Raw genomic sequence first — 14,843 nt, 5'->3', positions numbered from 1 at the left:
AGGAAGAAAAAAAAAAAAAGGAAAAAAATAGAGCTGCCCCTTTAAGAACTTCCCTTCCCTTTTACTCTATGTTTACATAACACGGGGGCCGATCCACCAGCGGGCCCGAGGGGGGCGGGGAGTGGGCGCGCGGCCCCACGCGCCGGGAGAGGGGGTGCCCCTCGGGTCGCAGCGGCCGGACGGGCCCGGGAGGCGGGCGGCTCCCACCTGGGCGCGCGGCGGGGCGGGCTGAGGGCGGCCCCCGCCCCTCCCCCCGCGGGCCCGACCCTCCTCCCCCCTCGCTTCCTCCCTCCCTTCCGCGGGGCTCCGGCGGCGGCGACTGCGCTCGGCGCGGGCAGGTCCCTCTGCCGCCCAGTCCCATTTGTTGCCAGGTCTGGCTCGGGGCGGCCGCTGCGCGCGGAGCTCCCGGGAGCCTGGTGGGGCAGCCGCGCAGCCACAACGGAGCAGCCGCGGGACTGGCCGCCGCGCGCCCCGTTCGCCGCCGTGCCCTTCCCCGGCGCGCTCACCCCTTTCTCGGGATGGGATTGTAGCGGCGGCGCGGACTCGGCGGGGATCGCGGCGGAGGCGGCGGCGGTCGAGCGGGGCTCCATGTTTTCCCCGGACCAGGAGGAGCACTGCGCCCCCAATAAGGAGCCTGTGAAATACGGGGAGCTCGTGGTGCTGGGGTGAGTGTCGGGCCACCTCGACCTCGGCTGCGGGGCGGGCGACGAGCGTGCATCCCTGAACCGGCCGGCGCGGTTGGCCGGCACTCTCTGGGGACAGTCGGGAGGTTGGGGCGGCGGGGGCCAGGATGCGCCCCCTTAGTGCGCGTACAGGGCGCTGAGACGGCCGGGATGCGCGGTCCGCGCGGAGTAAGTGTCGGCGCGGGGCCGGCGAGGCTGCTGGGGAGACCCGGGCGGCGGGGAGGGCACGGGCAACCGACTTGGGGTCTGTGCGCCCGCGGCGCGCAGCGCCCGGGGACGGGGGCGCCACTTCGCGGCGTTCTGTGTCCCCTGCCCTCCCCTATCCGCACCGGGGAGGTGCGCTGGGGGCCCGGAATGAGGCGCCGCCCTCGCGGCCACCTCAAGGTCTGGCAGACCCCACACTTCGCCAAATTGCGAGGCTCGTTCGGCTGGCCCCTGGGGCCCTCTGCCCCCGAGATCTGTGAGCCCTGGCACGCCCCGCGTGATTCTGTGGGCAGTCCTGTCTGCTAGGAGATCGGCAGCTTTTTGCATATTGTTCTGGTGCCCATCTCTTGGGCTGCGGCGGCTCGAGGACAGTGAACTGTCTGTGACCCAGCTGGCCCGCAGCCTTTCGCCGCGGAGAGTGTCCGAATGGGAGGAAGGCCCGGCCTGGGGACTGGAGCGCGGGACTACATCCCCGCCTCCCCCTGCGTCCATATGTCCTAGTCTGCGGCCTCGCACATGCCCTCCTGGCGGCAGGGGCAGTGCGGGGGAGCTCGCCAGCTTCACCCGCTTCGCTCCCTCTCCTCTCGTGAAAACCACATTTTGAAGATAGTAATTATCTACAATCGTTAAACGACAGCAATTAGAGACTTCATCTACTTCCTGAGTTTCCTTGTGACATTTCTATTGTTTACCCTTAAAAAGCCAGGAGTAGAGGCTTCGCCAGATTTAAAGCAGAATAAAGTGGGCAATGAAAGGGGAGCGGGATGGGGAGGACGGTTAGGCAGGTAACTCTGTTGCGGGAGCATCTTTCAGGAGAAAGGATTTTTTTTTTTTTTTTTTACTTTTTCCTTCTTTTGGCTATGTCTCTCCTAGGAACCCTCACTTTTGACCTCTTGTGTTGAAAAACCAGCATAAAGGACGTTCTTGGTGCCGATATGTCGGCTTAGCCCACTTAAAAGGAGTCATTGGCATGGAAAAACTCAGAGAACTTTGAAAGAAGTGCTTTGATAAATGAGTACCTTAAACCGAGTGCTCAATTGAAAATAAAGAGAGGGGAGAATCTTGAAGAGAAACTTCATGAAAGTACAACTTAGAGTTGTCTTTCTCACTTTCTTACCAGGGCAGTGGAGTGTTTTCAGGGTGCTGTGCAGATGACCATTTTTCTCATCGGCATCAGAATCGAATTTAAGAGTTCAGTGGAAGGAAGGAGGAATGACAGGCAAAAAACCCCACCAAAAACCAAGCTGAAGTTTAGCCTGTTTTATATAACCTCAGCCCAATCTAATTTTGTGGGGTTTAGTTTTGTTTGTGTGACCGGCTTCAAAGTATGTTTAACACTGTGAACCTGACATGAAAGATTAACTTATGCCAGGACTTTATTTCATTATTTCCTTTTGAGGAAGTCTGAAAAGCAGTGTGTGAGAAGGCCTGGAGAGGTTTTGCATTCATAGCTGGAAATGCAGGGTGTTCTGTAGCCATGAAAAGGATTTATACCCTGGATGGCCCTGGTATTGGAAGCTTTACTGTAAAGTAGGCTATGTAAATGCATTGCCAATTGCATGTGCTCTGGCCTTTGCTGATGCTTTTCCAGGAGAAACATTTGAGTCAGTATTTCTGGCTGGGCATTCTGCATTAATCGTGTACCTACTCTGTGTCACCATGGAGTTACCATTGAGGAACCAGGAGTGAAGATGGAGCTTTCAATTTAGTGTGGAGTGATAGGCATGAAGAGACACAAACATGTAAATAAATGAATTGTTAAGTGACAATTTCCATTGTTGCCAAATCCTTGGAAGGAATTCTCTAACTCATACTGCTTTAGCTTGGTTTTCCTTCTTTTAGTCAAGAGGCCCAAGAAGAAGTGAAATGTGGGTTGAGAACAGGCTACCAAGAACAGCCCCAACTTGGTTTTTGAACACTTGGCAAGAATTGTAGGCTTGTTCTTATTTTGAGAGTCAACTTAGTAGTCTTTAGAAAGATTGATATTGACAGAGATAGGTAAAATAGTGATTAGTTCCCTAGATTTTAGAGGCCCTTATCAATGCATATCCCTCCCTAGGATGTGCCTCTGATACTTATGTCAACTCTGCATGCCTGATCATGCAGGATGACAAAAATATTAGTACGGAGCTTTTACCAGATTTTTTTTTTTTACAAATAACATTATTCTAATGTCTAAATGTGCCAAAATGCTGATTGACACATTTGCTTATGAGACATAATACTTTATATGTGTGGTTTTCTGTCTCTCTTTAATTTCATAATACAATTGTACTACGATATCTTGGAGAACAGAGTGAGTTGCTGGTAAACATTTATATCTGTATATAAATACTTTGTATCTTTTCATGTATTATACATTATTAAGAGAATGCCAGGTAGTTAGACTTTAAGTTGGGCTATCAACTAGCACTGTGCTGTACCTATTATTTAAGAGAGAAAAGTGTAACAATCAGGTCTTCTTTGCTGTTAATAGTAAACTTGGTGTCACAAGATTGGGAGTGAGTGCTGGATAGTGGGAAGAACGTGGGTTTAGATTCCTCTCTTGCCTGCTGGCTTTGTGATTGTGGGTTAGTCTCTTACTCTGTTTTGTTATCAGTAGTAAAATGTGACTAGATTAGGTGGTCTTCAAGGGCCATTACATCTACAATCTGTAACACAGTTTATTTCCTCAGGTTGGGGGGAAAGATATGATTAATATGTTGAGAGGAGCCTGACATTTGTTAATTTTACATGTTACAGAGGTGATGATAGCAGAATTGCAATGGGAATGCTTACTCTTTCAATAGTAGAAAAGGCCAGTGCTGTGATTAGTTTTTCTGAAGTAGATGTGCACAAAACAGGGTAAATTTTCTTTTTTCTGTTTTTGCACTTTTCGAAAAAAGTTTTGATTGTGCCCATATGTTTGATCTAGGGGTGTTAGATACTTTATAAAAACATTCAAATTTGGTAAAACTTTTTGTTTCAAGGTTGAGAAAGGCAGTGGTATTTTTGAAGTTAAACAGGTTGAAATAAGCAGCACAAGGAAGAGACTGTCTGATTATAGAAGAGATCATAGCATCTCATGGGCATCTTCATTTTATTGAGAAGGGACTGAGGTCACAGGGAGGCAGGGGTTTGCTAAAGTCACAGTTGATGCAGGCCGAGCTGGGAGCCTGAGTTCCATCTGTTACTTGTCCACTGTGGGGCAGAGCTCATCACTCTCTTGAAGCCCCAGTTTCTTTGTAACTTGCATGCGGGGAGATCCGGTGTCCCTTTTAGGACTCAAGATGAGGTGTGTAACAGTGCTCTTCTTGCTGATAAGTGCTCCATTGATACACCTGCAAAAATGCCGCTTGCTTTCTCCCTTCACCTCACAATGGAATGGATAATGGATTTTGTGAAAGTTTATGTTTTCATTTGATCTTCCATAAAATGCATTTTTATTGTCTCTCTCAATCAAGGATTCTCAACTTTAGGTTCCTGGATGGACAATTCATGGACCTTCTTGAATTTGAATGGGGAAAAAGGTTTTGCTATTTTTGCCACATTCAAATGGAAATTTAGCATTTCACCCAGCCACAAGTGTAGACAAGGAATCATAGTAGCAGTTAACTACTTTGTGGCTAATAAAAATTGTAGATGTTTTCCTAGGACGTAAGAGTTGTGTTTATTATGTGCCATTGAGTCACTTGCAACTCACAGCCTGAAACCTGCTCTATCTTGTGTCAACCTTATTGTCTCTGACACACCTACCCCCATTATCCCACTCATTGAGGGTCTTCCTCTCCTGTGCTGTCCTTCCACCCTTCTAAGCATGACATCCCTCTCCAAGGACTGGTCCCTCCTTGCAGCATGCCCAAAGTATGCCAGATGAAGCTTCGGAATCCTTGTTTCCAAGGAGCATTATGGTTTCACCCTCTCTAGGACAAGTCTGCTTGTTTTCCTGGCAGTCCATGGTATTTTCAATACTCTTTTCCAGCACTACAGCTCGAAGGCATCAATTCTCTATCATCCCTACTCATTGTCCAGCTTTCTGACTCATAGCAAGTAATTACGAAGATGGGCTTGGAAGCAGGACTGGCATCCCCTTCTGAAATAGCCTGCCCCCAGACACTCTGTGAACTTGGAGAAATGATGAAAGTTATACAGATGTTCAGGTCTTTCATTCGTAGAGTCGCTATGAGTCATCTGCAGCTCGATGGCACTTAACAACAACATGGCCTGGATCAGGCACGCCTTGGTCTCCAGGCTGACATCTTTGTTCTTCAGTACTCTGGAGAGGTCCCTGATAGCTTGTTTTACCAATGCAATTAGTCTTGATTTGCTGGCTGCTAATATCAAGGGTGTTGACTGTGGAGTCAAGCAAACTAAAGGTGTTAACAATCTCAATCTCTTCACCGTCCATCATAATGCTGCCAGTTATCCCAGTGGTGAGAATCTTTGTTTTCTTGATATTGAGCTTCAATCCATTTTGAAGGCTTCAGTCCTTGACCTTATGTAGGAAGCGCTTCAGGTCCTCTTCAATTTTAGCAAGCAGGGATGTGTCATCTGCATAATTCAGGTTGTTGATGAGTCTTCCTCTAATCCTGATGCCACACTCCTCCTCATATAGCCCAACCTCCTGGACGATCTGTTCTGCATATAGATTGAAAAGGTATGGAGATAGGACACATCCCTGGTGTAGATAACTCAATACTATTTATGCTCGTCACAGCTTTGAAATTGAAGTAGTTATTAAATCTGCTGTGATATTCATTATTTAATATAAGTTGATTTATACTGTGTGTGTGTGTGTGCATACTACATTTATATGTATGTATATAATTTCATCACCCAACTGCTAGTTTGTTGTACTCTGATATCTTCATGTTGCTTTGTTGGTGGAAGCTGTATCACTAACATGGTGACAGTTTCAGCAGAGCCTCCATACTAAGAGCAGGAGGAAAGGCCTGGTAGTCCTCTTCTGAAAAATCATCCATTGAAGCTCTTGTAGCTCACAACAGAATATTACCTATTGTGATGCTAAAAGATAAGCTGCTGAGTTTGAGGGGAGCATGAAGATGATGCCAGACCAGGCACATTCTTATTTTGTCATCTATGAGTTGAAGCTGACTAGATGGCAAATATAACAACAGTTGTTATGTGCCTTTGAGTCACCTGCTACTCATAGTGACCCTGTGTACAACAGCTCTATCTAACCATGCTCTATCCTGTGCTAATCTGACTGTCTTTGACACACTTACCCTCATTACCCCAGTCACTGAATCAATCCATCTCATCGAGGGTCTTCCTCTCCTGTGCTGTCCCTCCACCCTCCCAAGCATGACATCCCTCTCCAAGGACTGATCCCTCCTTTCAACATGTCCAAAGTATGCCAGACGAAGCTTCAGAATCCTTGCCTCCAAGGAGCAGCCTGCTCTCATACTCTTTAGGATGAACCTGTTTGTTCTCCTAGCAGCCATGATATATTCAATACAACAGTAGCAATTATATTATTATATCACAATATAAAAACCATTTTGATGAATAAGTGTAATTGATCGCACTTGTGATTCATTGTGTTTCACTTGCTGTGTTTGACAGCACTTTTCCTGAGAGAGGCACTACGGACGTCACCAGAGTGACTAAAGGAGGGTTGGCGCAAAAGAATGATTAAGAGCCTCTGCAACGGGAGGTTTATACCATAACGGGAGAAGGAAGCATTTTATTTACAAATGCAAGGTCAGAGGATGCTGTAACATTCTCAGATAAGACAAAGAATCTTGTTTGAAGAATTGTTGTTGTGGCTGTTGTTAGATGTCCTTGAGTCAACTACAACTCATCATGATGCTGGGAATTACAGAGCTGAACCCTTCCTAACCTGCATGCTTCAAGAGTATATGGTATTTGTGTACTTACTAAAGCAAAAATAAATGACACATAGTTCTCAACTTGTAGATACTTTTTTCTCCCCAGTTTTGACCTTGGCACTTGGCTTTAACTTACTCCTTGTGCGTGGTAATAACAAGTCACCTTAAAAATATCCCCTAACAGTTTCTTTTATCATCTTCCTCTCTAATTTGGGTCCAAAAGACATCAAACATGTATCCTTTATAGACTACGAGGTCTTTGAACTTTTTCTTTTAAACAGAATCTTTACGGTCACTTGGCATGTGGGGCGAGCTGAAGAGCTCAGATCTGTTTGTGTGGACAGAGGGTCTAATTCTGTAGTCTATTAAGGGTCATTCTGTCTCTGGCTTTGGGTTGCTATATTTTCCTTTGCTAACTTTAGCCTTGTTTGGAGTATGTGGCTGGCTGTGCTGCTTTGCGGTTTCTTGTCTGGCATTCTCAGATTTGTTTGTTACTCTCTTTAACACATCAAGACTGAAACATCCATGAGGACTTGGTATTTTGATGTATTTCATAAAGTGGCCAATAGTTGGGGATGCTTTGTGTAAACAAACAAAAATAAAACCAGGTTGACTCAGCCCCCAACGGCTTTATCAAGTACATTTGAAAGGTAGAACACTTGCATGAGCAAGACCAAATAAGAGAGAAACTTATCATTTGCTAAATTTGAAGGAGATCTGTATAGACAGACACGTGTATAGACAGAGCCGAGGGTTTGTCTGCTGTGCTGGAGTCCCCACTGGGGCCCTGTTGAAGTAGTCTGGAGGGACGTAGGTTGGTTGTTGAGTAAAGACAACATTGAGTTGGTATTTGGAAGAAAAATCACTATTGAAAAGAACTCTTGACATCTCTCAACTTAATTAAGGTTTCTCCTGGGGTGTGCAGACATCTGTTTAATAAAAAGAAAAGTGAAGGGAAGAATGATTTTGTTATTCTTATTGTGCTTTTGTCACCTTGATCTTTTAGAAAATAAGAATGATGAGTTCCTCATATTTCTTGGCTTTGTCAAAACCCACTCTTCTGAACCTCAGCACACTTCTGAGGTGTGTGGCAAGTAATTTGTGATAAGCAACGCTATGTGGCTCTTTTAAACGATTCAGAGATGTTCCTTTAATAATGGCTTTTTTTTTTCACTTGCCTTTTTCCTGATGGAAAAGAAAGGGTGGAGGCCTTTGGAGCAAGCCAGGAATTTATTCATTCCGCAGATATGTATCAGATGTCTGTTCTTCCAGGCTCGAGAGTACATTGTGGACAAAGCAGCCTGCTCCCTCATGAATTGTGCGTAGCCTAGAGCCTGGCTCTGTGACAGCCCCTCAGAGGACGACCCCTGCTGACATTCAGTTCATTTATTTATTCTTCAAATAACTGATCATCTACTATGTGCCAGATGCTGGGCTTGGTACGGAAGGGATCAGTAGTGAGCAGGACAGATTGGATCCTCGTCATTGTGGAGGTAGCTGTCCAGTTGAGGAGGTAAATGGACATTTGTGCATAGTATGCTATGATGGGAGACCTTGATCAGGTTCACCCCTCCCTGTGCAGGGCTAGGAAGAGGATGGCCTGGAGGAGGTGTGAGGGACGGAGTGTTGTAGGAGAGAATAGACAATTTCTTAAGACTGAGGGGTGAGCGCTCATGGCTCCTTTGAAGAGTTCGGACAAGCTCGGGGTGGCTAGAGGAGAGTGTTTGAACTTAATACTCAGTAATAGGACAAAGAAAGTCAGGGATGTTGATGAGGTCAGATCTTGGGAGAGTTTGGGGCTTTATCCTAAACCTGGGAAGTGGGAGTGGAAAATGCGTGTCTGTAAAAAGGATGCAGCAGAGATGGAGGGAGAACCCACCAGCTGGAGAGAATGAAGTGGGAGCCAGAGAGCAGCTGCCGTGGCCCCTGGCCTCGTGAGGATGGGCTGCATCCCTTGCCCCTCGTTAATCTGTGTCATCAACCATTCACTGACTGATTCAGAAAAATATTTATTGAGTCCCAGCACTGCTCTGGGCACTGACTTACAGTGGCAAATGGGATAGAAAACTCGCCTGTCAGCACAGAATGTACCTTTTAGCCAGAGAGATGGGCAATGGCAACGGAGCAAGCAGAGAGATAGATCTAATTTCACACGGGACTTAGAAGAAGATAAAGCTGGGTAAGGATGGGGGGAGTGCGTGAGGGGGTGATTATATGGGTATGGGTAGAGGGGCTGGTAAAGAGCCATAAGGAGTAATGGATAGGGATCCTTTTAGACAGAATAATTAGAAGCTTTTCAAAGAAATTATTGTTTATTTGAGAGCTTTCACCTTTTTCCACACACAAGTCATAGATGTGCCATGTATGTGTGTGTGTGTGTGTGTGTTTGTATTTGTTTAATCCACCTGAGTTGTACTCTGCTAATCAAAGGAAACCTGAGTATTCCATTAGGTAAGCAGACAAAGTATATAAACCATTTACTAGAGAGAAAATAGGAGTGCGAATGTAAGCACTTAGGAGGCCATCTCTTTTGCATCCTTAGACATAAACACGCGTCTCTCTTTTGGGCTCCTCATCACCTGCTAAGGGGGTAATTGCATTCTCCCAGAGTCACTGACGCTGTCTGGTGGCAGCTCCCCTCAGAGTTTGCCCCTCGAGGGCAGGAACCGAGGCTTCCATCCATCTGGGACATCTCAACACAGCCTGTCTGGTTAGGCACACAGGGTAGGCGCTGGCTGAGCATCTCAAAGGAATGAATTTCCGTGACACACCTGGTGAGCCCTGGTTGTGAGGGAGAGTGAGAGCCTCAAAGAGTGGTCACGCGGTCTCGGAGCGGAAGGGCCACACTGGCTTTGTAGCTGACCTGCAGCTTTGTCCACAATCCTGCTCCCAACCTGTAGGGGCCAAGTCAAAGTCTTCGTGAGACAGTCCATGTGCAAGTTACTGATTGGATATTCCGGTTTCAACTTTCGTTTACTTTGCTTTTTTTGTCAGTTACTCAACCATCATTTTGTCACCTGCAGAAAGTTCTGCCTCGACGGGAAGCTGGCCATCTGTTCCGCTCCCACCAGCTGCTCTGAGCTGCAGTGTGGTGGGCCAGGGTGGCGTTGAAAGGCTGTGGTCATGAATGCCTTTAATGATGGCTGCAAGTACTACAGAATATAAGCCTCTTGGATGACAAGCCTAATACATATGCATCAGGGGTATTTTCAGCAGCAGGTTGAAGGCTATTGCAAGTCGTTTCTCTATTGAAGTTTTCTTTCCAAGCCGTCCAGCTAATGCTTCCCGCTCTCATACTCTGAACTTTGCTTGTCCCTTGCATTTCTGCTCATGGCGACTCCATTTTTAGGATAAGAAATTCTTATTTCAAGCTTTGTTCTTCCATTCTAATTAGGTTGCTTTAAGAGATTCAAACCAGAGCAGGCATTTGAATGTAAACATAGTATACTGTTGGGACAAAGCAGCTGTTTACCAGTATGAAGCATTTCATGAGCCTCAGAGGGCTCCTCCTCCCCTCCCCTCCTACCTGGCCCTCTGCATCCTAACACACAGTTCTGCTGTCAGGCCGGTAGATGCCTTTGCATTGATTCTGACACGTGGTGACCCTTTTGGACGGTCCCATATAATTTGCCACGCTGTACGTTTTACAAGATCCAATCTCCACATCTTTGTCCTGTGGAGTTGCTGAGTGGGTTTAAAGTATGTTCAGCTTTTTGCTTAGTAGCCTGTTACTAATCCCTGTGACACCAGCATTTCTACAGTTACGTTATTGTTGTTTTCAGGTATCACCAAGGCAATTTTAAGTCATAGAGACCCTGTGAACAAGAGATTTGAACCTTGTCCTATCCGACACGGTCCTTACAATCTCTGATATGCTCAAGCCCCTTGTTGGAGTCACTGTGTCAATCCATCTTGTTCAAGGTCTTCTCTTCCTCTCTGATCTTACACTTTTCCCAGCATGAGGTCTGTTTCCGAGTTCTGGCCCCTTCTGACAGCATTCTCAAAGTAAGTGAGCCGAAGTTTCTCTATCCTTGCCTCAAAGGAGGACTCTGGTCGCACTTCCTCCAAGACAGAGTTGTTTAGGTCTGTTGGCAATCCGTGGGATAGTCAGTCCTCTTCTCCAGCACTACAAATCAAAGGCACTGATTCTCCTGCCGCCCTTACTCATTGTCCATCTTTCAGATGCAATAGGAAGCAGTTGAAAATACTAGGGTTCTGACCAGGTGGAGCTTAGTTTAGTAGTGACAGTACATTCTCATTATAATCAGAACTAATGATGGGCATGCAATTAGGTGATTGGAGAGTGCTGGATTCTTTATTTGGTGCTTGATTTACTGCCCCAAGGATAGGTCATTTATGCAAAGAGACCATAGACACACAGAAACGTGCTTTCATCTGAGTCGAGTCCTGGGAAATCGTGCAACCTGGGTGCTTTCTGTGGTGTCTAACATTACATTATGGTTTGAGTGCTTTTGTTACTGTTCTCTCTGGGGTAGAATTCAGAATGGGATTCATAGTTTTTCTCTAAAGCCAAGAAGAGTCACAGCGCAGGTGGCTGGTGTTTGTCCTCAAAGATAATCCCTTCTGCTTCAAAAGATAGTCTTCCAGGCACTTTACCTGTTTTCAGTTAGTATAAGGATTCAGGTATTTGACTCTAAACCAACCAGTGAAAGAATTGTGCTAAGAGGGTGTGATGTTGGGGTCAGTGTAGAGAGAATGCAGGAAGCCAGTTGGTGACAAAACAAGAGCTCCTGTGCCATTTCCACCTTATCTTCCACCCCCAAAACTAACAGTCAGCCTTCAGGTGGGAACTAACTCCCAGGTGACCTTCCGAGCTGTAACTTGCATGGGAAGGGATTGCCCATCTTTTCCTTCTGGAGCAGCAGGTGCCTTTTTGAACCACTGGAGAGGCTCAGTCTCTGGGTTAGTAGGGCAGCTCCCTACAGAGTAGCCCACCAGAGCCAAGGCCACCAAGAGTGCCTCTTACTCTTGTATCTTTGTGCTGCACCTCCCAACAGGAGGGGATGTTATTGTCTCTTTTTCTTGAGTCTACCTGGTTCTCTTGATTGGCTTCACTTGGCTGAATTGGGTTTTGGGCCGTCAATGGGGCATTTGTTTTTAGCTCCAACTCGTGGTGAACCCAGGCTCCACAGAAGGAAGCGTCTCCTCATCTTGCACCATCCTCACCGTTGTTGGTGTGCTGGTCTCATGTGGCCACTGTGATTTGTTTGCTTGCCTTCCAACCGAGGGGGCTCATCTTCTGACACTGTATTGGACAGTGTCCTCTTGTGACCTAGGATTTTCACTGACTGGTTTTTGAAAGCAGAGCTCCAGGTCTGTCTAAGTCTGAAAGCCCTGCTGAATTCTGTTCCCAGTCAGTAGATGGCTCTGATGGCTTTAGAAATAACTGGTGGCATAACTTTCAGAATCATGGCAGTATGCAGGCCCCTGCGATATAGCGGACTGACTGAATGGAGGAGAGGTGGTGGTGCTTCCGTTTTTTCACCTGTAAAGTCATGTGGCTTGTGAAGAAGGTGGATTACCTTGCTGAAAAGAGTGGCTCTAGGAGCTCTGGTGCCTTAGTGGGTAAGTTGTTAATGCTGCCAACCCAGAGGCAGGTGGTTTGAATCCACCAGATGCTCCACAGGAGAAAGACGGGCAGTCTCCTCCTCTCATGTGATGTACAGCTTCTGAAGATCCACTTGTGGGTCAGATGTGAGTTGATTTTGACTTAATGGTACATAAAGGCAATGACAAAGAAGGGAGAAACAGGCACGGCCAACTGAACTCCATCCCACATCCATGGCCAACATCCACTCCAGCTGAGGCGGCAGTGTGCATGAGGTCATCGTGGCTCTCTCGGCCAGTCACTGTGCTCACATAACCACCAGACCTCTCTAAATTGAATAACTGTAGATTTTGGTGATGGTTTTGAGCCCCCATATTCTGGGGTGGTAGTTATACAGCAACTGAAATTCCAGGATCCATCATTTTCTTGTGGTTCAGTTTAGATTTGACAAATACAAAATAAATCCACTAAGTTTTTGTTTTATTTCCTTCAGAATATTGGTGATTTTAAGAAATCTAGTCTTAACCTTAAAAATAAGTTCTTCCCCAAATTAAGTATTTTATTGTTGTCTGAAAAGCTTAGCTAACAAGAACCTTTGTAGAAGAACTGTGATATGTAAGTCATCTAAAGTTTCCTTTGCATTTGTTAATCTGCATAATCAGTGTTCTATCTTGAAATTTGGTGAAAGCTCAGCAGTTGAATGGCCAAGCTTAGCTCAACACCTTTATTGTGGCCAACCCAGACATACATGCCGTTAACCAAGGGCAGCTAATGCATGGCTCTTATATATTCTGTGTATTGTTGTGTGCTGTCCAGGAAGAATTGACCCATAGCTGACCCTTCAGTGAGTTTTCAGAGGCAGTAAATCGCACACTAGGAGATTGTCCGTTTTTATGCTGCAGGACATCTAGTAGATTTGAACCGTGTACCTTCGGGTTGGCAGTGCAGCTTCTTACCATTAAGCCACTAGAGGTCCCTATATATTCTGTTTGAATATATGAAATAAAAAATAGGATTAGTTGCACATAAGGATGTTAGAAGAAGAATTGGTGAATTTGAGTTTTAGTGTTGAAGAATAGTGCTGAATATCCCATGAACTGCCAAAAGGACAAACATGTTTTTGAAAAAAGTGCAACCAAAGTGCTCCTTGGTGGCAACAATGGTGAAGCTTTGTCTCTAATACTTTGGACATATTGTTTGGAGATATTGTTCCTTGGAAAGGGACATCATGCCTAGAAAGGTGGAGGGTCAGTAAAAGAAAGATTCTTATCTAGATAGATTGACGCAGTAACTGCAGCAGTGAGCTCAAGTGTGTCAGAGGTGAAGAGGATGGTACAGGATAGGACAGAGTTCAGGTCTGTTGTTCATAGGCTCACTGTGAGTCCTATTTGACTCAATGGCATCTAGCAACAGCAAGAAATTAAGTAGGGATTTATGGTGGCAAACTCTGGTGGCTTGGTGGTAAGAAATTCACTAATGATGCAAAGGTATACAATTCAAATCCCCCAAATGCTCTGCAGGAGAAAAATAGGCAGTCTCCTCAGTGTAATTGTTTTTATTGTTATATGCCGTCAGGTTGCTTGTGACTCATAGTGACCCTATGTACAGCAGCTCTGAACCCTGCTCTATCCTGAGCCAGTCTCACTGTCTTCCAACACAACTACCCCCATTACCCCAGTCACTAAGTCAATCCATCTCATCACGGATCTTTCTTTTTATGTAATTAACTGCCTCTGAAAACCCACTGGAGGGCCAGCTGTGGGTCAGCTCCTACTTGATGGCACACAACAACAACAGACAGACAGAAGAAGGGAGTCATACTGCTAACTCAGGTAGCACCTCTCTGGAAGGAAAATCCATCAGCCAGTTTGTGGGAGAAAAGTCGGCATTCCTTCCGATGTGGTGTAGAGTCTCAGAAACTAACTGGAGGGTCAGCCGTGAGTTAGCCAGACTGGAAGGTATTGAGATTGAGGATTGATTTTGGTTTTCAGTGAACTTCTATCTAAACATACATAAAAGAACTCTGGTTACATAGTCCTCAGCATGCTATGATGCTGACCAAAAGACCAAACATCTTCAGTGGTTTGAATTCACCAACAGCTCTGGGGTAGAACCAGGATTGTTCTCTTCTTGTTAAGATTTACAGTGATTACAGTGATGGTGAATGAGAAACTATACAATCTACATTAATCACTCAGTAAGTTTGAATGTTAGGTGGTTGTTACTTTTGCTGTTTGGACTTTGATGGTCTCAGGTTAGAGTACCAGGGTGGGGGGAACACATGCTCTCCATAGCATTAGTCTAAGTGCAAGATAGATAAATTAGCCATAAAACCTGCAGGTGTGGAGGAGAGCTGGTTGGAGAGAACTCTTATTTATCTTATTTTAGTATGCTAAAATACGTGCTAGGTATTTTTTTTGTGAGCCCCGGGAACTAGATTTATTATTCTTTGGGAAATGAAGCTCTAGCTTAGTGACTTGTCCAAAGTCACTCACCCTGTTGTTGGCAGGTCTTTGCTTGAAGAGATCTGTGCTGTTTTGACACTTAAGTCTTTGT

General features: G+C 45.8%; 1 protein-coding gene across 1 annotated transcript in view; it reads left to right on the top strand.

Annotated features, from left to right (window-relative positions):
* The first annotated feature begins 327 nt into the window (after positions 1-327).
* PELI2 (pellino E3 ubiquitin protein ligase family member 2) overlaps positions 328-14,843 on the top strand; it is a 231,751-nt gene continuing 217,235 nt past the window's right edge. The window contains exon 1 of the mRNA XM_006894334.1: positions 328-665. Coding sequence (XP_006894396.1) covers positions 589-665 — 77 coding nt within the window. The 5' untranslated portion in view covers positions 328-588. The remainder of the gene's footprint in view (positions 666-14,843) is intronic.

Source organism: Elephantulus edwardii, unplaced genomic scaffold (assembly GCF_000299155.1).
Source record: "Elephantulus edwardii isolate Elephantulus edwardi_28Jun2011 unplaced genomic scaffold, EleEdw1.0 scaffold00140, whole genome shotgun sequence".
Lineage (NCBI taxonomy): Eukaryota > Metazoa > Chordata > Mammalia > Macroscelidea > Macroscelididae > Elephantulus > Elephantulus edwardii.
Note: the sequence above shows the minus strand (reverse complement) of the source record. Positions and strands in the feature narration are given on the sequence as shown.